Genomic DNA, 22,151 nt, shown 5'->3' on the forward strand with positions numbered 1-22,151 from the left:
GGCATACTTCAAACTCCAAACACATCATGGCGCGTAATCTCCGCCCTGCAACCGCTCCCTACAGCGAGCCCCTTCTCCCCCAGCTCGACGTCCGCAATCCCTACTACACCGATCTGCATCATAACCTGCGCGCCTGGGTCCGTGACTACGTCGAAACTTCTATCGCGCCGTACGCTCAGGAATGGGAAGCTGCCGGGCAAGTCCCCGAGGAGGTTCGACGACGTCATTGCGAGCTCGGCTTCGGCATCGTACACCCCCTCACGACGGAGGAGCACTCGGCAGGTCTCGCACTGCCAGGCAATGTACCCCGTGATAAGTGGGATACCTGGTGCACACTTATTGTTGGGGATGAGTTGACTCGTGTGGGCTTCGTGGGTGTCATTTGGGGCCTTGGTGGTGGAAATGGCATCGGATGTCCGCCTATTGCAAGGTTCGGTACGCCGGAACAGCAGAAGCGCTGGCTTCCGGGTGTTGCAAGGGGTGATCTTCGTTTCTGTTTGGGAATTACGGAGCCTGATGGTAAGACTTCAATCAAGCAATATATTATTGGTGCATGTTTAGCTAATGTTGCTGGAAATATATAGCTGGCTCAGATGTCGCCAATATCAAGACCACCGCGAAGCGTGAGGGTGACCACTACATCGTTAATGGAGCGAAGAAATGGATCACCAATGGTATTTGGGCCGACTATTGTACGGCCGCAGTCCGCACTGGTGGCCCAGGACGATCGGGTATCAGCTTGCTTGTTATCCCTTTGAAGGCCAAGGGAGTGACTCGTCGGAGAATGTTCAACTCGGGTGTTAATGCCAGTGGTATGTCAGACCATCATTGACCTTTTAAAATATACAATCGACTAACATAAGCTCAGGTTCAACATTCATTGAACTAGACGATGTCCGTGTCCCAGTTAATAATCTCATCGGCGAAGAGAACAAGGGCTTCCCTCTGATCATGTCTAGTAAGTACCGAGGGTCTTCCAATCCCCAGGCAATAGCTGACAATGAAATTCAGACTTTAACCCCGAGCGCCTCGCACTTGCCTGTGCTTCTCTGCGACTTGCCCGTGTCTGTGCCGAAGACGCCTTTAACTACGCCATCCAACGCGAGACATTCGGATCCCCCTTGATCCAGAAACAAGCCATCCAATCTAAGATCTTCAAATTCGGCTTGATGATTGAACCAGCATATGCATTCATGGAACAGCTCGTCAACATCCTAGAGCTCACCAAGGGCCGACCTGTGGACGATGTCAAGATCGGCGGCATGACTGCCTTGCTGAAGGTCATGTCTACCAGGGCATTGGAGAAGAGTGTTCGCGAGGCGCAACAGATTCTTGGTGGTGCTGGGTATAACAAGGCTGGCAAGGGGGCTAGAATCGAACAGATCAGTCGTGATGCTCGGGTACATGTCGTTGGTGGTGGAAGCGAGGAGATTATGATGGGCCTGGCATTGCAAGAGGAGACAAAGGCTTTAAGGACACGACGAAAGGCGCTTGAGAAGAGACAATCAAAAGTGTAGGAATGTGTGCATGTTATCAATTGCTTAATCCAATATCTATCATGTCATATTCTTGTTTGATCCCTAGAACCGCTCGACATATGCGCAGCCTATATCCATCGGTCCTCCCTTTGACCAATATGAACCGGTTTCGCACGTGAATCTGCTTCTCCCATCTCACAAGCACCCACTTGGGGACACGTAGTACAGTACAGAAGGGGTTAACTCATTTTCGGAGCGGGTAGTTAGAGAGTTAGGTAGCTCAGTTAGCAATATGTAGTTTACCGTCGTGGATACTAGTATGTAAGAAGGATATCTACGGGTTGAACAGACAATGCATAAGAGTAATATGAATTGGATGATGGGTTGAATGATGTCTAACCACTTTGCGCTGTTGCCGGTTCAAAGGGGGTAGTCAATGCACCCCAATAGGCGGATTGTCCTCTTCTGCAACTGTCGCGAATCAAAGTGCCGGACTACCAAAGAAGTCAAGCTCAGATTCAAAGCTCGGCCTTAAATGACACCTTTTTGAGGCCGTGCTGAGCATACCTGCACCAAATATCTTGTCCAGACAACGTTGATTGACCGAGGTTTCTGATCACTGTGACTTCAACGGCGTAAGGCTCAAAATAGTCGTGTTCCTCAATCAACTACCGCGATCGCCTCCACCCGAATTTGAGCTTCACAGAATTCGCATTTGAAATTTTCGTCGATGTCTACTATCTCGCCTTCAATGACCACGTCATCAAGTTGCCAGTGAGGGCATACTTTGACCGTGTCGGCTATGAAATCTTATGGGACGTCAACGAAGACATACGTGGAGGTCGAGATAATAGAGTTACCTTGACCCCGTTCAAGTGTCCACGCGGCAGTTCCCTCATTTAGAAGCCGACGATAGTATTTCCAGGGAAGTATGTGATCGATATCGGCCAGAGCAGTACGCAGTGGTGCAAGCCCGTCACTTCGCAACCCGTCAATATTATTCCGGGCCATTTGCAACATCTGTGCGTATCCTGCTTGCCAAGCTCTTTCTCATCAAATTCATTGGAAGCGTGAAGTATGCGACAGGTTGCGCAATGACGCAAATTTTCGGTTTGGACACAACTCAAAAAGAACTCTCTGTCATCTGCGACCTTTTCTGGACGAACGCGAAGTGTTTTACGCGCCGTCTTCGTCACGGTGGATAGGTCAAACTCAGACTTTGCAAGATCGAATATTTCGTCACGAAAAACGGCTTTGAATTTTGTGTGATAGGTCTTGCAAGTGAGGGCCAGGCAACCTTGTGAAACCACTGGCAGCATCTTGGAGATCATATGCAGTAACTCCGGTGGAAGCTTGAAGATTGTGGGTTCCATGCTGGACGGCGGTATCGACGGGCCTGAGATTGGCGGCATGGGGTGGAGTTAACGTGAAGAGGGTAGATGCTTGTGAGAGCAGAGATTTGTGTGGTTGGCACTACCTGGGAATAACGGGAGAGGCAGACGTTTAGTTCAGAGAAGGATTTCCAAAAATATCAATCACATGAGAACAACACTGAATTATGGGGTCGTACCCATGGCACTACAAGGAACTCTCGTGACACTACCACGCTAAGCTTAAGTAGAAAAGCATCTTACAATGACAGAATCCTACGACGACTCTAAATAGAATAGTGGAGTTTCATAAGTTGAAAATCCCCAACTAGACTTCTAAATCGTCTTGTTAGATATGCTTTGAAAGATACAATAGAGAGAAATTACTAGGGCTTCCTCGAAAGGTAATTAAGACGAAATTCCGAAACCCCTTTGGAAATAGGGGAGGCTGAAACGTGTCTAGCTAGGACTTTCTGTCTATCTCAGGTTCCAACTAACGCGGCATTCTCATCGGCAACGCACGCCAGCTCAACGCGCTAGCTTGTTCTTCTTTGGGAAAGCTAGAAGCTTGGAATGCGAGAGGCTGGTGTTTGATGTTTCTGTTCTTGACCAGCATCTTCCGTGGACACGATAGAAGGCACTTCAAGGAAAACATTCAAGGTTGCATCTACAAATAGGCTTTTTTAAGGTTTGCCGAGGGGTACGATTGGTCAGACTGGATGTATGCCTAACGTGCGGCTCCACAGCAAACATTCAATATCAACATCCTCGAAGTCTCTAAGCTCTTCCACCGCCGTTGATCGTATGCACCAGGAAGGTTCCGGACCTTCTTATCCTTGCTACTGATTTCCATCTCCTTCTCCAGCCCAGGCCGGAGGGAGATATAAAAGCTCCCTTCTTCATCTTACCCAGACCTCCGTCTTCTCTTCACACCATGCTCGAATACAACTGAGTAGTCATATGGAGGCTGCCTGCTTCCTCCTCCTTACTTGTCATCGGTATCGCTTTCGTCTGCTCCTCAACAGGACCAGAAGACCTCCACGATCAATCGCCCTCTTTATCTTCATTTCGCCACCCACCCCTTCATCATTTTATCTCTCCTGTTATTCAGACCTACATCTTCTCACACCACGTCCCGATGCAACTGAGTAGTCATACGGAGACTACATTCTTCCAACTCGGCGTTACTGTCTTTACTCTTTACAGTCGGCTTCCCCTTTCCTGTCACCCAACTAGGCCGCCGCCTCCCGAGCTTTTCGTCCGCTTCATCGTGGTTCCGTCTTCCCTACACCATTCCATCTCTCCCTATCTCTCTATGACAAAATGCCACCCACTTTGTTTCAGCTCCCAGCAGAGCTGATGGACATGGTTGGGGCCATGTTGGCCCCGGCTTCAAAGGGCTGTCTGGCCCTCACCTGCAGAACTTATTACGAGCAGTTCAAATCGGTCTTCGAACATAACTTCTTTGATTTCATCGGAATCGAAACTGAGATCGCCCGTAAGCCAGGATTCCATTCCAACAAATTCTCCCGCTGCGCAATCAACCGCTCCATCTTTCTGAGTCAAGCTCAGACTGATAATTGGCCCTATTGCGGCAGCTGCCGCTTGCTACACCCCAGCAATGAGTTCGAACCCGAGGAGCTTGAGAAAAAGACTGAACTCAAAAATTGCAAATGGCCGACAATGAGCCTTTCCAATGCCCCGATGAAGCCCATCAACCAAGCTGATGGTTCATTGTATTACCTGCCAAGCGTTTCCCCCTGGACGTACACTCACTTCTTCCCGGAGTTCGGATTTCCACGGATCCCATTGATGCGGCTCGAACATGGCCGTGATGAGGAGCAGTCTACCATCACCGCCCGAATGTATTACTTCGATCACATCCCTTTCGACTTTCATTCTCCGTACCCAATGGTCTGCCCTCACATCTCGCTCTTTGGCCTATTTGATCGACAGACCAGAGAATGTGGCAGTCGAGATATCATGTGTGAGGAGTGTGATACATGGATTCGTGTTTCCACAAAATTTAGAATCGCTCGCCTAGATGTCTGCGGAGAGCCCTGCGCTTGCCGCTCCCGAAATAAATGCGACTATGTGGTTGAGGTTTACACCAAGCTTGGCCCCAAATCATTGTCTGGAAAGGAGGAGTGGTGGGCATAGGCTAGCCTCGTCAACGTCTTTTTCGAGAAGAACGCCACTACAAGATTAGGGGTCTATTCAAGGAAGGAGGATGGAGGAGAGGGGAAATGATATTGGTGTCAGCGGGAGGATTATCTTGAAGGGCGGACAAAACATGTCGTTTCGTCGGAGGCGTCTTTGTTACTTTGTTACGGGAGGACATTACTGAAAGTTATGGACGAGATAGGAACAAGACAAATAAGGAACCGAACCTTTCTCTCGTCAACCTTTTGTAGATCAGTGTGCATTGTAATGATGATCGTTAGAATCAGCGCCCTGGCTGTCTTTGAGTCTTCGACTTCAATCTTGATACAGTATTATGTTGATTCCTCAGGCAGCCAATCGTGGCCCAACGACGTCACGCCTGTGGGGAAAGCTTCCCGCGCTCTCGTCCATCCAACCCACCTACCGTACACGACGGTTTGGTGCCTTGCCCAGATGGAGAGCTTCGACGACGTGACACTAGTCGGCCCTGTGTCAGACCCCTCGATTCTGGATGACCACCTTCCACCAACGAGCAATGATGCAAAGCCCAGGAAATCCACTGAGGTGGAAGCGGCGGAACCAGGCACTCCCACCTCCGATCGGTCGATAAACGCGGGCCGTACCCAGATCCAAGCTGCTCCAACTGATCTAGCCGGGGAACCTTCGATATCGTCTGACTTTCCCCCCGAAGAAGAAGATGAAGAGCCTCGAGTCGCCACCTCCTTTGAACGCGAGTCGAGTCCAACTTTCGCGCAGAAACATCGATCTGGCATGGATGCAGAGGACGAGGGGATCAATCGTATGCACAAGTTCACGCTCTACGAGACGGCCACTCGGTTTTACATGGTCGGCATCAATCTTTCAGAGACACGATTCCGGATTCTTAAGATTGATCGCACCTCTGAGTCGGGCGAGTTGAGCATAACTGAAGATGACATGGTCTACACGAAAAGGGAGATGGTCCAGCTGCTAGATGCGATCGATGATGGGAATAAAAGCTCTGGTGGTTTGAAACAGAAATGTAGCGCCTGGGCATTGCTTGGCTTTGTTCGCTTTACCGGAGCGTACTATATGCTCCTGGTCACCAAGAGGAGCCAAGTGGCTGTACTCGGTGGTCACAATGTCTATCAAATTGATGAAACAGAGCTGGTATCATTGACGCCCGCAGAGCCATTGCGCCTGAAACCTGAAAAGCAGTCAGACGAGGAGAGATACAGGGCGATTTTGAGCAATCTCGACTTGACCAGATCGTTCTACTTCAGTTACTCTTACGACCTCACGCGCTCTCTCCAGCATAACATTTACCGCGAACGAAAGGCCCATCATGAAGGGGCTTCCGGGTCCGTCTCTCGGGACTACAACACGATGTTCATCTGGAATCATCACCTTCTTGCGCCGGCGGTCGATGCTCTGAAAAATCCTTACGAATGGTGTCTCCCGATCATTCATGGCTACGTGGACCAGTCCAAGGTGAGTGTCTATGGAAGGGTGGTCTATGTATCGATCATCGCCCGTCGGTCCCGGTACTTTGCAGGAGCGCGCTTCCTCAAGCGTGGCGCAAATGATTTGGGGTTCGTTGCCAACGACGTCGAAACGGAGCAGATCGTCTCCGAACAGACCACGACGTCTTTCCACTCCGCTGGTCCGGAGCTACATGCAAACCCCAATTATACCTCATACGTTCAGCACCGTGGAAGTATTCCTCTATACTGGACTCAGGAAAACACGGGTGTGTCGCCGAAACCGGCCATCGAGTTGAACCTTGTCGATCCATTCTATTCTGCCGCCGCGTTGCATTTTGACAACCTCTTTGAGCGATACGGAGCTCCGATCTACATTTTGAATCTCGTCAAATCCAGAGAACGCACACCTAGAGAGTCGAAGCTTCTGCAAGAGTTCACAAATGCGGTGACCTACTTGAATCAGTTTCTTCCCGAAGGTAAAAAACTTATCTACAAGGCTTGGGACATGAGCCGCGCAGCAAAGAGCCGTGATCAAGATGTCATCCAGACATTGGAAGATATTGCTGGCGATATCATACCTAAAACTGGATTTTTCAAGAACGGGCAGGATGCTGAATCAGGCCTACGACTTCAGAACGGTGTCGCGCGAACAAATTGTATTGACTGCCTTGACCGGACTAATGCCGCGCAGTTTGTTATCGGCAAAAGAGCACTCGGCTACCAGCTGCATGCCCTCGGAGTCATTGATGAAACAACAGTCGAGTACGATACCGACGCCGTCAATCTCTTCACCAACATGTGGCATGACCACGGAGATACGATTGCCATTCAATACGGAGGATCTCATTTGGTGAATACCATGGCTACGTACCGTAAGATCAATCAGTGGAGCAGTCACTCGCGTGATATGGTCGAGAGCTTCAAGCGATACTACAACAATTCTTTCCTTGATGCCCAGCGACAAGAAGCATACAACCTGTTCCTGGGCAACTACATCTTTGATCAAGGCGCTCCAATGCTTTGGGATCTCGCCACTGACTACTATCTTCACCATGCGGACCCCAAATCCTATCTTCAGAAGAAGCGTCCCAACTACATCTCTTGGTACACGCCTGAATATCTGAATGAAAGAGAATTTCCACCACTACCAATCCGACCAAAGGAGCCGCTTTCTCACTTTGACGATTACTGGCTTGAGTATTACCGGCCATTGGCTGTCTCAACCATGTCAAAGATTTTCTCCTACAAAATGAACTCGACACTCCGCTACCTCCCTCCCTACCGCCCTGGGCATCCTGCGCCTGATCTCAGTCCCTTCGTACCTCGCATCCCTCAGGAGCAACTGCAGAGAGACCGGCCACCGCAACGAACCGTCCGGATCCAGGAGCCTGTCAACACTCATTCTCAATATTCAACCACCATGCCACCGATTCCGGACGCGCCTGATACTTGGAAACATCAACCGCCATCCTCATCCAAGCAGGCCCCATCGGCAGGCATCATCAGAGAGCCCACATTTGAAATAAATCAAGATTCTCACATTCCTCCAATCAACCCTCCGAACTCCACAACAACACCCAGCAAAGCACAGATTGCGCAGTGGACACTGGGGCAACTAGTTACGGATTCCTTGAACCCATCAGTGACCTCTGCGGAAGCAGAGGAATATGAGCGATACATCAATCATCCCCTCAAAGTTCCCCTTGTTGTCACTTCCGAGGACGAGATGACTGCCGCATCTCTCCGGGAGCACGGTGCTAATCTCGACCTATTGGAGTATGTGAACAAGTGCAATGTCGAAGAAGCGGCCCTTGAAGCCACTGCTGAGGAGAACCTAGCCGACTACGCTGAATTCTTGAATGTTTCGGAGGAAGGGTTGACTGTTGTCAGTGAAGACTATCAGAAGAAGCGGTACAAGCGCTATCGGCAGTGGTTGCGTGGGAAGAGTCTGTTCAAGCAAAGGGTTGATGTATAATGGTCCTCAAGTATTTTTGTTATCCGCCATTAGCGTGTACAGTTTGAAATAGATACCCTCATGCATTGTTGAACGTGAATAAAGCCAAAGCGAATTATTCAAGAGTATCATGAGAAAATTTGAACCAATGGCCCAAATAATAAGCTAAGTTACCGTGCAAGAGGTAACGTAAAATTGACTGTCCCAGGAAACGCAATGGGGTGCTCCTATTCGATATTCCAAACCATCATGACTTAACATCAGCAAAGAGCAGACCTTCCAACTCACTATCCGCTTCAACCAGCGTCTGTAATTCCTGCTGCATGCCTTCCTTCGCGAGCACTTGATCCGCATCAAATTCCCCATTGGGCGCAACGGGATTCTGCAAAATATGCTTCAGAACGTACACGGCACTCTGCAACTCTCTCGTAATCTTAACGAGCTCGGTCACTGAAGGCGAGCCCTTACCCGCCTTCACTTTCTCTTGATCTTCTTTCTCGCCCACAATATGGAGCCAGCATGTACACAGTGCTCCGAGGATTTCACCACGCCATCTCCAAATACGCGGATGCGCGTTGAGGATCACAAATTTGGTGGCTGATACTGCGGCAAAGAGGAGAGGCGGGTGAGCAGTTCCGAAGGGGTTGGTGAGCGTAGTGTAAAGAACCGGGACGATTTCTTGGAGGTATTTTGTCGTGTTGATGCCGAGTTCTTTCACGAAGGTGGTAATCCATTCTAGGAGGAAGGTTGAGAGACGAGGGTGCGGGAAAGAGGCGGACGTTGAGATGGCAGTGGGTGTCGAAGAACTGATGTGATGGAAGGAAGAGATGAGATTTGAGCGTAGGATTTTTGAGATTTTCGCGGCGTATGTCTCTTTGTCTTTGTCGTCCTGGTCCTGTGATTTCTTCGGTGAGGGCGTTTTGTAGACTGTCTCGAAGAGGGAGAGGAGTGCTGGGTATGCGGCGCTGAGTAGCTGAATAGAGTTGTCTTCTGGGGTAATTGTTGGTAGGGAGAGAAGACAGGGCGTAATAGCGTCCTCGAAGACGGAGGTCAAGTTTGTGCGAACGAGAATATCGGATCCGCTCTGGTGAATGGGCTGCAGGACTTTGGTGAAGAGTTCACAGCCCATTCTCTTGAACGTGAGATTACTGTCGTCGATCAAGGCCAGGATTGCCGGAACGAGAAGAGGAAAGTGTGCTTCGAGATGGGCTTTGTCGGTGGGCTGTAGACGAATTAGTTGGTTGGAACTCGAGGATCGCGAGATTGAGAACATACTTTATACCGAGAAATGACCCATGAAAGAACTCTTGTAGCATAAACATCTCTGAACTTCCAAGGCTTCAGCTCATCGTCGAGAATACTTCCGTCGAACCGACTCAAAGGCACGGGGTGCAAGTTCTTGCGACCTTCGCTGGTGATAGCAGGGTTCTTGGCCTTGGTGAATAATGGCCGGATCTTCTCCTTGAGTAACCGCGCAATGAGATCCCATTTGCCATCTTGCATGGTCACGTCAAGATACATTGAAGCCTCGTCGTGGCTATCCTCAGTCGTCCAAGGATCTTTCTGCTCGGTGAAACAGGCTGCGGCCAATATGACATCGGGAGAGCTAGCTATTGAGCGATCCGATAGACCTGGAGGAGTCTTTGCAGAAAGCTGCAGAATGAGTTGAATAGCCAGGGCGGATCTGAGCCGGCTCTCTTCTTGTGCGTTCTTGATCTCTACTTGTTCGTTAGTGGATGCAGAGGCTGGGGTTCACGGCCGGAATAATTGGACGGGTTTCTTGCCTTTTGTGATCTCACCATGCTCATCAAAGGCTGCTGCAAATGCTGACGACGGAAGCGCAAGTTGACTAGCCCATTGGAATAGATTTCTGACGGCCTCGGCCTCGTTCCTGTCCAGCTGCTTTGGCCCTCCGTCGTTTGGCAGGAGGGGATCCCAGCCATCGACGAAGGAAAAGGCCGTGTAAAGGTTTTCGCAGACCTGGTGATGTGATTAGTCTAGTTTCTCAGTTCTAGCAGGATGGCGTGTATACGTACATCCAGATGGATGGTGCTATCGTGGGATGCCAGGTCCTGCCACAGTTCGGGCAGTCCATTCTTTGCCGTCGCCGCAAATGCCGCCCGCAAGAAACCCGGTCGATTCCAAGCATCGCGCTGGAGTACCTCGCGGACCTCTTTGCGTAGCTGATCCATACTGAGCTTTGGTCTAATTATGATACGAGCAGTGGAACAGTAGAGAAGTTCCGGTTCTTGAAACCGGTGGAATTGGATTTTTTTAAGAGTTCCCCGCCTTCACAACCCCAACTCTGCGCGACGTCCCGAGATCTCCTCGAGCACCGCCGTTTTGTCGGTGATTTCGGGATGCAACAGCTGCCATTCCACCACGAGATTGGTCGCTCTGCTCATCCAGGGCCCCTTTTTGGCCCCCAGGTGCTGCATGATTTCGGCGCCGTTTACAATGGGCTTAAGCTCGCAGACATTATCTAGGTCCTTCTCTACAACATACGCCAGGAATTGGTCATACTCTTGGGCCACTAGAAACACAGAGTCAGTATTGTATATCTCACCGGAGATGATAAATGGAGGGATCCTACCATCAATGAGGTCGCGTCCTGCCATGACCTCTTGAAGTATGGCCAAGACAACGCAAAGCCTCCATTCTTTGCCCCAAGATCGAATTCGGAGACCAATCTGTTGCCGGATTTCGGCAGGCGTAGCTTGAATAGTGTTTCCAAGTAACGACTCCTTGCACTCAATGATGTTTCGGAAATGCAAGGTCGCGTCACGGAGTATGTAGAGTGTCTTATTATCGGCTTTGAGGCTGTCCCTGCCAACTTCGACGGGGCGTGTGGGTGGGGGTCGCCTTTCATTACCTGACCCTCGAGCAGGGACTGACGTCCATGGGGCGAACGCTGCAATCATCCAAGCATTGTAATGGCTAGGCTTGTCACGCAATAGCATCTCGCGGATACGTTCCAAGACATTCTCGGTAGATCCGGGTTGTAACAATCGCGCCAGCGCATTATAGGCGAGAGGCCAGGTCGATGTATCGGCAGTGACGTCGTCTTGGTGGTTGGCGAAGATCGTAGGGAAAAGACCGAGTCGGTCGATGAATTGTAAAGCTCCGTGGGGATCAGGACCTTCCAGCAAATATTGTTAGTGAAGCTGATCACTTGGATCGCGCCAAAAAAAACTCACCATGAAGCATCTTATCCAGCTCAGTCAGGACCCGCTCTTTGCTAATCTTGAGTCTCAGTGCAACGCTAATATCCTCATTCTGCATTGCAGATTCCGTTTCTTGGTCGATTTGGTACCCCAACCTGCTCGCGAACCGAATTAACCGCAGTACACGAAGCGGGTCATCCTTGAAAGTCTGGTATGGTTCGAGCGGGGTCCGAATAATGTGCTTCTTCATATCATCCAGCCCGCGCTTGGTGAAATCTTCCAGTTTTGACTCATTCAGGTTGTAGAAAAGCGCATTGATGGTGGCATCTCGCCGCAGGGCGTCCTCCTCGGCCGTTCCAAATTCCATTTGCGGATTCCGGCTGTCTTCCGAGTATGTCTCTTTGCGCAGGTTGACCAGATCAATATCCAGGCCGAAAATCTTGGTAGTGACGGTTTCCAGGTGCTTCGATTTCTCTGGGTTGGCGTCGATCTTGTGCAGGCTCACAATGGCGTCGCTCATTTCTTCACTAGGAAGGCTCTTCTTATATTTCTCCAAGTTCTCGGGAACATCCAAGTAATCCTTCAGAGCCATTCCGAACTGGTACCCCGTCATGCTGCTGATCCCCACATCAATATCATGGCTATCGACGCCGAGCAGCTTGTCGCGCACCCAGCCGCCTGTGAAGCGTAGGACGGTCTCCGGATGCTTCTTCACATCACTTCCTTCTTCCGTAATACCCTCTTCTTTAATGTAGGATGCGACATCGAGGAGAAGAGTTTGCAGGGTGCTTTCGAGGGGAGTGAGGTGTATGGTGGGGTTTGAGAGATCCATTATTTCGTCAGACACGTCTCTTTCAATCGAAGTGGAAATGAGGCGTCTTTTCGTGGCTCGCTCTGGGGAGTGCGAATCCGTTTCGCGCCCGCGCATGGGCAGGTAGCTGCTTGGGTAGAGGTGGAGGGGAAATTTGGAGAAGCTCCGCGGATGTATCTCTTGTCTCGGTGTTGCAAGAACGCGGGCAAGTGGAGTGTTGGAGCGTAATGGACGACTGGCCTTAAGTAAGGACCGCAATGAGCGCAGACTAGGCATCAAACTGAGCCATTGAGTCACAGCTGAAAGCAAGTACAGCTACGAAGAAAAAAAAAGTGGAAGTGACTCAAATGCTGATCGCCCGATAAGTCGCGGCCTCACGTGGTTGCATCACCACCCGCAATCCGCCAATGCGCCCGAGCCACGGAGCTTACAAGCTTCTCGGCCCAAAGTACATTGCTAATCTACCAGTCGGGACATATCTTCGACCAGCTGAATCCCCTGGGGCGCGCGAACCCGTTGACTTTCCCCGCGGTTATCGGCTTGAATCGAACGACTTGGCCATTCTTTTCCTCCCCAACAACGACAATTACCCTCCGAGCGACAGCCCGAACACCTGCCCACCGTCGCCTTGCCGTCCGGCTACAAACGTATAACCGTCTTGCCCGCCCGGTCGATGGGGCTCGCCGATTCTTTGTTCTAGTTCCAAATTTGCAGAGTGCAAGAGGTGTCCATGACATCGCCCGGAGATGCCACTCCGGTGAAACCTCCGCCGTCCTTCTCCCCCGGCGTAGGGCGCAGCGCATCAAAGTCCAGATATCCGGATGAGCATGAGTCCACAGCATCTATAGACGCCGAGTTATCAGAGGCCCGCTCGGTGTCATCGCCAACACCACCTCTATCAGCTACGACTGCAGAGCTGCCAATTCGGTCAGCGTCACCGCAATCCCGCTCGGTTAGATCGTCCACCCCGCAATTAGCTCGATCATCATTCGGATCCCCTTTTGATGGACGCTTCGATGGTTCAGAAGATATCAGATCATTGATAATCCGGGCTTTCTCTCCAACTGTCGCCGTCTATGCTTCCGAGGATACGGATGAGCTGGTCAGGAATAAGGGGTTTAAGGGGGGCTTCTGGGAACTGCTCCGGCCGTTCGGGGAGACCGTTACGGGGAAGGTGATTATCCGGGACAGCATTGGGTCTAGTCGTGCCTGGGAAGACTATGGGGTGCGTTTTGTGGATCTGAAAGGGCTGGGTCGAGCACCTGCCAGTCGGGATTCTGGACGAGATTCGCCTTTGGCGCAGATTGAAGAGGTTCTGGAGCAGCAATTAGGCTCTGCGGAGGGATCTTTGGGAGCATCTTTGCCTTCCAAGGATGTTCTGGGCTTTCCAGCTACAACATCTCTTGCTAAGCTGTTTTTGAGGCAACTCCTATCCTCTACGCCTGCCGCACCCCACGAGACATTTGGGCACCCTGTGGCAAGTGTCATTGCAATCAGCTCCCGTAACAAAGCCCCTCTAGAGACCCTGCGACAACTCTACGCTGAGACCAATACGGGCGACAAGCGGCTGCCGGACTGGGTGCATCAGGAGTACCTCCGGTATTATGTCTTAGTTCACGATGAAGAGCGGGACGATATTACGGAGTCTACCAAACTATATGATCAGATGAAGCGCCATTTCGGTCTACATTGTCATCTTTTAAGACTCCGAAGCAGTCAGTGCGTCGTGACTGATGACGATAGCGTTCAAGTGCCACATTGCGAGTGGCTTTCTCCACAAGAACACCTGTCCGGAGTTGGGGAAGCCGGTAAGTGCCTTCAGACTTCAGTTTTATGGCCCATCTAACTCCCCATTAGAGACACTGGTGGATCTTGGCACAGATGGTACTCCTTATCTCTTCGACTCCGACGTGTCAGCAATCAAATCATTCATTCGAGAACTTACTGTACAATCTGTGATTCCCTTCATGGAGAACCGAGTAGCAGTTTGGAATGACCAAGTTGCATCTCGTCGGCGCGGCATCAGCGGCCGGTTCATGTCAATGTCAAGACGGTGGGCTGGCTTCGGCTCCAGCTCTCGTTCTGGTATTGGCGGTTCGGGGGGCGGAAACAGTGGTAATTACGACACGGAGCACAATTACTACCGTCAAGACACGCCCGAGGCAATCTTGCGGAAGATGGCTGACTTTGCATTCATGCTCCGTGACTGGAAGCTTGCGTCTTCTACATACGAGATGATTCGGTCGGATTTTGGAAACGACAAAGCGTGGAAGTACCATGCAGGAGCTCATGAGATGTGTGCTGTCAGCATGTTGTTAAATCCACTCGCTATGTCGGCCAAAATCAAGCTCGAGAGCGTCGACCAGATGTTCGAGACCGCTTGCTATTCCTACCTCACTCGATGTTCCGACGCAACACATGCTCTCCGATGCTTGGCTTTGGCCGTGGAACTTCTCAAGTCTCGAGGCGGATCGGCAACCGAGAGTGCAGCCAGATGGGCCATGCGGGTCATGGACTTTGGTCTGGTTGGCTCTGTGGGTCAGATTCTTTTCATGGAGCGAGTGGCCGCATGCTACGCTTCAAAGACCCCTGTGGGCGGCGCTAAATGGGGTGCTCGGAGGAGGAAAGCTGGCATGTGGAGCATCTTTGCTGCTGATCAGTGGCTCAAGGCTGGCAAGCCTACCCTTGCTTCTGCCTGCCTTGAAGAAGCTGAACGGCTCTATGCCGATGTTCTCGAGACTGACGGTGTTTTCCCAATGCCGGAGATGCAGAGCTTCATCGACAACTTGCGCCACGCCGTGAAAGTCGAGTACCTTCAGGCTCGGGGTTTCGACGCTCAAGACGAACCGGCTGCCGATGACCCTCTTCGCACTGAAGAGATCAGCGAAAAGTTGGACAAGCGCAATCATCGTCGCTCGCTGATTGGGCTTCCCGCGCAATTGGATGCTGGAACTCTCATGAGTGCAGGCCCAAGGGACATTGAGGAAGAACCGAATGATGACTTTGAACGAGCCTAGCCCACGACCTTAATACCTATCTCATCATAGCATATAAGAATAGATTACATTTCTGGGATTTCGCGTTTACTAGGTGGCCCCCTCCATTTGCGCGGCTTGGTTCTGACGAAGCTAGGCGATATATATGTCCCATCTGGGATGGGAAGAGCGACTGCCCGATGGTCTCTAGATGGGTCGTAGGTAAGGGCAATCAAGTAGCTGTATTCGTGCGGCCCCAGCATATTTTATGATCCGCTATCCGAGTCTGGAAACCACTTCAGAACGTTCCTTTGACTCTATAGTCTATGTGATGAACGTCGTCTCGAACATCGTCATAAGTCCAGTCGATAAGATCACGTGGGCTTATCGATAAAGCTGCCCTCCATGTGGGCTGGTGTTTTGACAGCACCTCCCGCAACCGCGGCACTTCACGACTTGAAAGCAATCAAGCAAAGCCGTACTCCCTCAGGCAGACAGGACATCCCTCTTGGCCACGAAAGCCGGAAATCCTCAAACTCTGATCAGAATCATATTGGCTATCTATATACTGACTCGACATGAGTGACCTCCTTAACTACATCCTCAACAATGAGGATGCGTTTCGAAGGTACGATCTTCATATTTGGACCTCCAACAATAGTGGATACGAGTGAAATTAAAGATGACCGTTTCGAAGAAGCTAACCTGGGACTAGGAACCGCCTCCCCTCGCTTTACTCGGACTTTACCCTCCAAAAGAAGACAAATCCCGATGGCTATGCGATCAACATAGCCGCTTGGGAACAAGCATTGAACCGAGCCGCTAAGCGTGGTTATACATCCTCGCGAGGCGTGCGCGTACGCTCTGGATCTATCGGATCCTCGAAGAATACAACGGGGAACAGGAAGAAGACTGATCACCTCATTCTTCGCACGGATGAATCGCTGTTACGAGACTTGGAGCTGCCCGAGTGGGGGAGACCGGTGGCACTGGGTGCTGTGTTTGTATGTTTTTTTCATGCGCTTGGGTGATGAGCGTGGAACATTTGAGTTGGTGATTGACCATCGTACAGGACGAAGCAATGCGCAAAAATACCATGGTTCCCTTGCCGGTCTACAAGACTAGCGGAGCAAGTCTACAGAAGGCCCAGTGGAGACTTATCGATCCCGGTGCTTTGAGTCCATGGAATGTGATGAGTTGGGGGGTGCGGCAGCTCAAAGGCTTCGTTGTAGGCTCCGACGGCGAATCTGCGCCAAAGTTGCAGGTGCAGGAATTGGTATTGGTCGAGAACTTGCAGGTATCGTTATCACATGGGCTACTACTCTTCAAGTACTTGAAATCTGACACTATTCTTTTCTTGACAGGAAGCGGCGGACTTGGTTGTTAAGAAGGCCACTGGTGGCAATTCATCCAAGCTGGACCTGATATACTCCAAAGAAAGCTTTATTGAAGAGTTCGCCTCCATATTGCACGACGCCACTGAATTGTCAGATTCCGATTTTGATATTCTTTTGCTTTATCTGTCCCACGATAGTGGCGCTATCGCGTATGATGGCAAGGTATGCGCGCTATATACAAGGTTGATATCTATCAATGCTAACCATAATCATTAGACTGTGAAGTTCAAGTCAAAGGATGAACCAGCACAGATCACGCAGCAAGATACGACAATCGCCTCCATCAAGACGCTTTTATCAACTCTTTCGAAGCAGGTGAAGAACCTGGAAGATAAAGTTGCTGAATTGACTGCATCTGCAAAGACGGCGCTGGCAAACAAAAATCGTATCTCCGCGCTGTCGGCCATCAAGTCTAAGAAGATGGTCGAGCATAACCTCCAGCAACGCCTGAACACCCTTGTCCAGCTCGAGGAGGTATATGCAAAAATCGAGCAGGCCGCGGGCCAGGTGGAGATCGTGCAGGTCATGGAGGCCAGCACCGGTGTTCTTCGTGGGTTGCATGCTCAGATCGGAGGTGCTGAGCGTGTTGAGGATGTGATCGAGGGGTTGCGTGAAGAGATGTCCAAGGTGGACGAGGTCGGAACCATCATGAATGAGGCAGGACCTGTCTTCGACGAGGGTGAGATTGATGAGGAGCTCGAGGCTCTGGAGAAGGGTGATCGGGAGACACAGGAAGAAAAGGAAGCCGAGGCTACGCGCAAGAAGCTTGCCGAGCTGGACAGTCTCAAGCAAGTCTCAGACGAAGCCGCGCGCCAGGCGGAGGCAGAGAAAAATGTTGACAGCCAGCTGGCACAGAGCATTGAGAGGCTCTCAAACATGTCGGTTGAAGATCGCCCATTGCCCGCTAACTAGGGGACCATTTATTAACGGGCCATGTGCTCGAATTGGTTGCTGTCACTCCAGTCAACCGCCATATCAACCGCGATACGACATTGTGAAAGTAAATCACCCAGACATGTCACTTGGACCTGGCGGGTCTGAGTTGATCTCAATCGGAGTGCCCTTCTCAACCCCGCTCGCCAGCTGAGCAGAACTATCTACTGCCGTGCTATTCGACTCCGCGGCCTGTGCAGCGCCAGGGATGGTCGATCTCACTTGAGCATCACTCTTTTTACGAGCATTTGCAATTAAACGCTTGAAATCATTGTCGTGGCTCACAGACCACTGAGCCGCGTCAAAGTCCTTCGCCATCACCGTGTTGGTCGGCACGAGTGAGGATTGCGCTGTCGCAATTCCACCTTGTGTCCTTTCCCAAATGTCAAGCTCTCGCAGCAGTTCCTTCTTGGTTCTTGGAGATGTGGAGTCGCAGTTTGCATTCCATAAATTCATCCACTCAATGTGACGCCGCTGCAAAAGCTGCCGCGGGCCCCAATCGGGAATGCCCAGGTCACGGAATTTCCGGCGCAATTGGTTGTCTTTGAGGAGTGAGTAGTTTATTGCAGGGAGTCTCTCGGGTGCTTTTGAAGGGGATATCGGAGTTTGGCGCGCGTGCGGTTGTAGGGATCTAGAATAGCGTTGAATTAGACATGAGCTGGACTTCAAACACCCAGATCGCTTTGAAAGTATTCCACCATACCCGAATGACTTTTGCTTGGCAGGAGCTGGCTTAGGAGCTGATCCTGTGTTTCCTGTACATTTATCAAGATGCGCGAAGACAGCCTCGTTCTTCATCCGGCGGTTGCATATAGGGCAAGCGACCATGCCGTCATCTACAACAGGAATCAAGGTTAGACTTGAGGGGCCACGCGCGATGATCAACATACTACCGACCTGGAACGAAATCTTCATCTTGACTATCTTCGATCACCTCTTGTACCGATGAGGCCTGATTGCGATCCTGTCCATCCGCTTGCGACTGCGCCATCTGCGACCTTGACCTCGTACGAACGCGTTGCGGACTGTGCGGATTTACCTCGGGCGCTTCAGAGTGGTCCACCTGGCTAACCTTCCGCTTTTTAGGGGCAGGTTCTGGATCTTCGTCTCCACCAGCAGCAATCCGCGCTGCCTCCTTCCTTGCAAGCGTGAGCGCGCTCTTCCTGGCGTTCTTGAACGCTTCGAGGATTTCCTGCACAAGCCAGTTGCGGCGAAGCTTGAGCTCCTGATCACCCGAGCGACACGTAGGACATTTGCCCTCGGTACTGAGACATCGACGAATGCATAGTGAGCAAAATGTATGACTGCAAGACGTAATCACGGGTGTGTCGAAGAAGTCCTTGCAGACTTGACAGCGGAGTGAGGACTCTAAAGGCGCAAGTAGGGAAAGCGGCGTGTCCAACCAGTCGGTGGAATCGGGGAGGTCAAATGACTGCTCCATCGGAATATTGAAGCTGCCTGGAGCTTGCGCAGAAGTCGGATCGTAGAGTGAGGCCGACTTTTGTGGTGTTGCAGCTCGCGGAGGAGGAAGACGCCAAAAGGTGGAGGCGTTGAATGAGAGCGCCAAGACCCGCTGACTGATACGCGTAAAGTGGTTTGGCACGCGTCAAGCAACTTGACCGACCAACTTCGAAGCTTCGAAGCTCCGCAGCTGCAGACACCATGGATACTACGAGGTTCCTGGCGGAAAATGTGCTCAATGAGCGGCGTATGGTAAGGCCCGCAGGTTTATGGTTTTGACTTCTCGTAACTGATCGGGTTCAGGTTACTTATCGCTCACTGAGCCGTGCGCTCAAGGTCCACGCGAACCGGGCCAAGCAGTAAGTTGTGAACATACAGTTGCAACCGTTGAGACTGTCACTGAAATGGTAACGCTAGAATTCTGTTTGACTTTCATCGAGTTGAGAACGCGAAGAAGCCACAGAGCGTCCATGCAACCTATGTCATCTCCGGCATTCAGAACCCCCCGAGCCACCAGCGACGAACGGCCATGCAAACGATGAGGACGAGGTGATGCAGAGCAGCCCCTCTCTGCCTAGTTCTATGCCGAATCAAGACGCCGTTCCCGAACAAGTCCGCATTGCTTCAATCGTACTAGCCCGTGAGGAGGATTTGGAAGGTACGCTACTCGGTCGGAAAGCTGGTGAGATTGCCTTGCTGACGACAGGCGCGTTGGAATAGATGCGAAGGCGACCTTCCAGTCGATATCCATGATTCATGTCTACAGCGTGCAACCTTCTACACTCCAGGACCTCAATACCTTGACCGATGTGTGTAGGGAAATGGCAGCCGCGCATGCGCAAGACGACCCGTTAGAGTGTGGACAGCAATGGGGCATGATCCAGAACCGCAACGTCAAGGTTTGTGGTGTTGGTTTCTTGTTGAAAGTCGGATGCTGATACCATATCTAGCGGAGAACCGGAGCCCGCCCACAACCTACACCTGGTGCTGCTCCGGCACCCAAGCCGAAGCCCGAGTCTACGGTACCCTCCAAACGCCCTTTGCAGACGAAAGCAGCTCCGGCAAAGTCGGAAAGCAAGCCCGATGAGTCTCAGCCTACCAGCGATTCTCAGTCTTCTGTCAAGTCTACTGGAAAGCCAGCAGCTCCCAAGCGGGAGAAGAGTAACCTCTTCAGCTCGTTCGCAAAGACTAAGCCACCCAAGCCCAAGCCAGCAGAATCGGTTCGTGATGATATTGCGTGCCCTTTGTTATGCCAATATAATTACTGACTGGTTAATACAGGCTACACAGAGTACTGCGGAAGATGGTCAGTTATCCTCGATCCAAATTGTAGACGTCAGCTTACAGCCTACAGTGGTGCTAGATGATGCTTCTGAGGAGGAACAGGAAGAGCTCTTCCCTATCAGCGGCGACAAAGCTCCATCCTCCAACCGCGAAAGCAAAAAGGAACGAGAAGAGAAGCTCAAGAAGATGATGGAAGACGACGATGCCGACGGTATGGGCCCCTGCGTTAGCGCATGAACTTTGTACAGAAATTATCCGCTAACTCCGTTCCAGATGAGGAAATGATTGATGCCGACGAGGAGCCCCAGCGAGAACCCACACCGGAGGAGCAACCGCTTCCACCTCCATCCAAGCCCGCCGAGCTGAAGGAGGAGGTCACTGTGCAGGGTGGACGTCGTCGCGGGAAGCGGCAGGTCATGAAGAAGCGGACGGTCAAGGATGAGGAGGGGTACCTGGGTAAGTACCGCGTTTTTAATGATACCTTGTGGATACCACTTTGTTAATGCACGTCTATAGTGACTCGAGAAGAAGCTACATGGGAGTCATTCTCTGAAGATGAGCCCACCCCGCCCAAGAAGAAACCCACGGTGAATGTCGCCAAGGGCAAGACGGGCAAACCTGGAGGTCAGGGCAGCATCATGTCGTTCTTTGGAAAGAAGTAGTCTCCAAATACAATTTGTAATACTGCAATATCCAGATTTTGTGCCGCACTGCATTCATTCAGAAATCGAGGACCAGAGGTTGTACTGTGTACTGCGTCCTACGCACAAGGCATGGCGGATATGCAAGCATCTTCTTACAATCGTGCCACTGATCAAAAAGCATCCTACGAGTAAAAGCTACGCGTTTGGCTCAGCTAATGCAGATCAATCCTTTTATTTAGGTCGGGTTCCAGCGCAGCCAATATTGCAATCGACTAGGATCTCTAATGTACACTTGCGCCAGTGATGTCGATAAGCTTTGACAAAGGTCTTAAGCTTAATTTCAATCGGTGATGTCAGAAAGCACCCAGCAATGAGCGTGTATAATAGACCCGAGTCACTTCCCTTTATACTGAGGTCAGTGTCTTCCTCTTTAGGTGATTGTTTGAAAAATGTATCTAGTGTTTCTTCTCCAATGAATTCTGACCATGTTCGGGTCATTTAGAAATTTGTATGGAAATTACTCGGGAAGTTAGGAGATTACTGAAGCGAGTGGGGCAGAAGATATCCTAATTAGCCCTATTTTGTCTTTGGAGCTGGCTTTTAGCCGTGCCAGTAGTTGAGAACACCCTAGATTAACCAATGCCGTGATTACCGTCCTGTATACTTTGCATCAAGTAAACAACCGCCGACTACGGCGGACGATACGCGCCATTTTTCATAACCCCTTCCGCCCCTACTACCGCCCCCATAAGTAGACTAGCCTAGCAGGCCCTTGTCACCGCCATCAACTATCCTATATAACTAAACAATCACCCAATGCTTCTCCATCACCATCGAATGCTCCTCCATCGCCATCGAATGCTCCTCCATCATCATTAAATAATCCTCCATTGATCTCTTCTATTATTACTACTATATACTATGCCTCGGCCTCCTGTCAATCTTGATCCTTACCAGGAGGAAATTACTAGGCTTGTTCATACGAATTCTACTAATGAGGATATCTGTGCTTTCTTGCTAAATACATATGGTATTAGGATCTCTCCTGTTACTA

At 50.9% G+C, this 22,151-nt stretch overlaps 9 protein-coding genes across 9 annotated transcripts; 6 read left to right on the forward strand and 3 right to left on the reverse strand.

Moving 5' to 3' along the window:
* Positions 1-26: 26 nt before the first annotated feature.
* N7496_007291 (acyl-CoA dehydrogenase family protein) lies at positions 27-1,517 on the forward strand (the record flags this gene model as incomplete). Its single annotated transcript, XM_056700220.1, has 4 exons — positions 27-519; positions 585-812; positions 869-958; positions 1,012-1,517. The coding sequence occupies 4 exons, from the start codon at positions 27-29 to the stop codon at positions 1,515-1,517; spliced, it is 1,317 nt and encodes a 438-aa protein (XP_056555633.1).
* A 2,654-nt stretch (positions 1,518-4,171) lies between these two features.
* Positions 4,172-5,008, forward strand: N7496_007292 (uncharacterized protein; the record flags this gene model as incomplete). The annotated part of the gene is made up of 1 exon (XM_056700221.1): positions 4,172-5,008. The coding sequence occupies one exon, from the start codon at positions 4,172-4,174 to the stop codon at positions 5,006-5,008; it is 837 nt and encodes a 278-aa protein (XP_056555634.1).
* A 456-nt stretch (positions 5,009-5,464) lies between these two features.
* N7496_007293 (phosphatidylinositol-3,5-bisphosphate 5-phosphatase) lies at positions 5,465-8,449 on the forward strand (the record flags this gene model as incomplete). Its single annotated transcript, XM_056700222.1, has 1 exon — positions 5,465-8,449. The coding sequence occupies one exon, from the start codon at positions 5,465-5,467 to the stop codon at positions 8,447-8,449; it is 2,985 nt and encodes a 994-aa protein (XP_056555635.1).
* Positions 8,450-8,675: 226 nt separating this feature from the next.
* N7496_007294 (Tti2 family protein) lies at positions 8,676-10,620 on the reverse strand (the record flags this gene model as incomplete). The annotated part of the gene is made up of 4 exons (XM_056700223.1): positions 8,676-9,650; positions 9,704-10,149; positions 10,228-10,408; positions 10,465-10,620. The coding sequence occupies 4 exons, from the start codon at positions 10,618-10,620 to the stop codon at positions 8,676-8,678; spliced, it is 1,758 nt and encodes a 585-aa protein (XP_056555636.1).
* A 99-nt stretch (positions 10,621-10,719) lies between these two features.
* N7496_007295 (tRNA adenylyltransferase) lies at positions 10,720-12,424 on the reverse strand (the record flags this gene model as incomplete). The annotated part of the gene is made up of 3 exons (XM_056700224.1): positions 10,720-10,961; positions 11,022-11,567; positions 11,626-12,424. 3 exons carry the CDS (start codon positions 12,422-12,424, stop codon positions 10,720-10,722), a joined length of 1,587 nt encoding a protein of 528 aa, XP_056555637.1.
* Positions 12,425-13,133: 709 nt separating this feature from the next.
* Positions 13,134-15,420, forward strand: N7496_007296 (TRAPP III-specific subunit 85 family protein; the record flags this gene model as incomplete). The annotated part of the gene is made up of 2 exons (XM_056700225.1): positions 13,134-14,211; positions 14,261-15,420. The coding sequence occupies 2 exons, from the start codon at positions 13,134-13,136 to the stop codon at positions 15,418-15,420; spliced, it is 2,238 nt and encodes a 745-aa protein (XP_056555638.1).
* A 536-nt stretch (positions 15,421-15,956) lies between these two features.
* On the forward strand, positions 15,957-17,687 carry N7496_007297 (putative vacuolar sorting protein SNF7 family protein; the record flags this gene model as incomplete). The annotated part of the gene is made up of 5 exons (XM_056700226.1): positions 15,957-16,006; positions 16,094-16,382; positions 16,451-16,675; positions 16,743-16,937; positions 16,992-17,687. 5 exons carry the CDS (start codon positions 15,957-15,959, stop codon positions 17,685-17,687), a joined length of 1,455 nt encoding a protein of 484 aa, XP_056555639.1.
* A 93-nt stretch (positions 17,688-17,780) lies between these two features.
* Positions 17,781-19,149, reverse strand: rad18 (E3 ubiquitin-protein ligase RAD18; the record flags this gene model as incomplete). The annotated part of the gene is made up of 3 exons (XM_056700227.1): positions 17,781-18,339; positions 18,412-18,544; positions 18,606-19,149. The coding sequence occupies 3 exons, from the start codon at positions 19,147-19,149 to the stop codon at positions 17,781-17,783; spliced, it is 1,236 nt and encodes a 411-aa protein (XP_056555640.1).
* A 769-nt stretch (positions 19,150-19,918) lies between these two features.
* Positions 19,919-21,115, forward strand: N7496_007299 (uncharacterized protein; the record flags this gene model as incomplete). The annotated part of the gene is made up of 5 exons (XM_056700228.1): positions 19,919-20,068; positions 20,120-20,389; positions 20,451-20,664; positions 20,727-20,909; positions 20,970-21,115. The coding sequence occupies 5 exons, from the start codon at positions 19,919-19,921 to the stop codon at positions 21,113-21,115; spliced, it is 963 nt and encodes a 320-aa protein (XP_056555641.1).
* Between the last annotated feature and the right edge of the window lie 1,036 nt (positions 21,116-22,151).

Source organism: Penicillium cataractarum (genome assembly GCF_028827025.1).
Source record: "Penicillium cataractarum strain IBT 29864 chromosome Unknown utg000005l, whole genome shotgun sequence".
In the NCBI taxonomy this organism is placed as follows: Eukaryota; Fungi; Ascomycota; class Eurotiomycetes; order Eurotiales; family Aspergillaceae; genus Penicillium; species Penicillium cataractarum.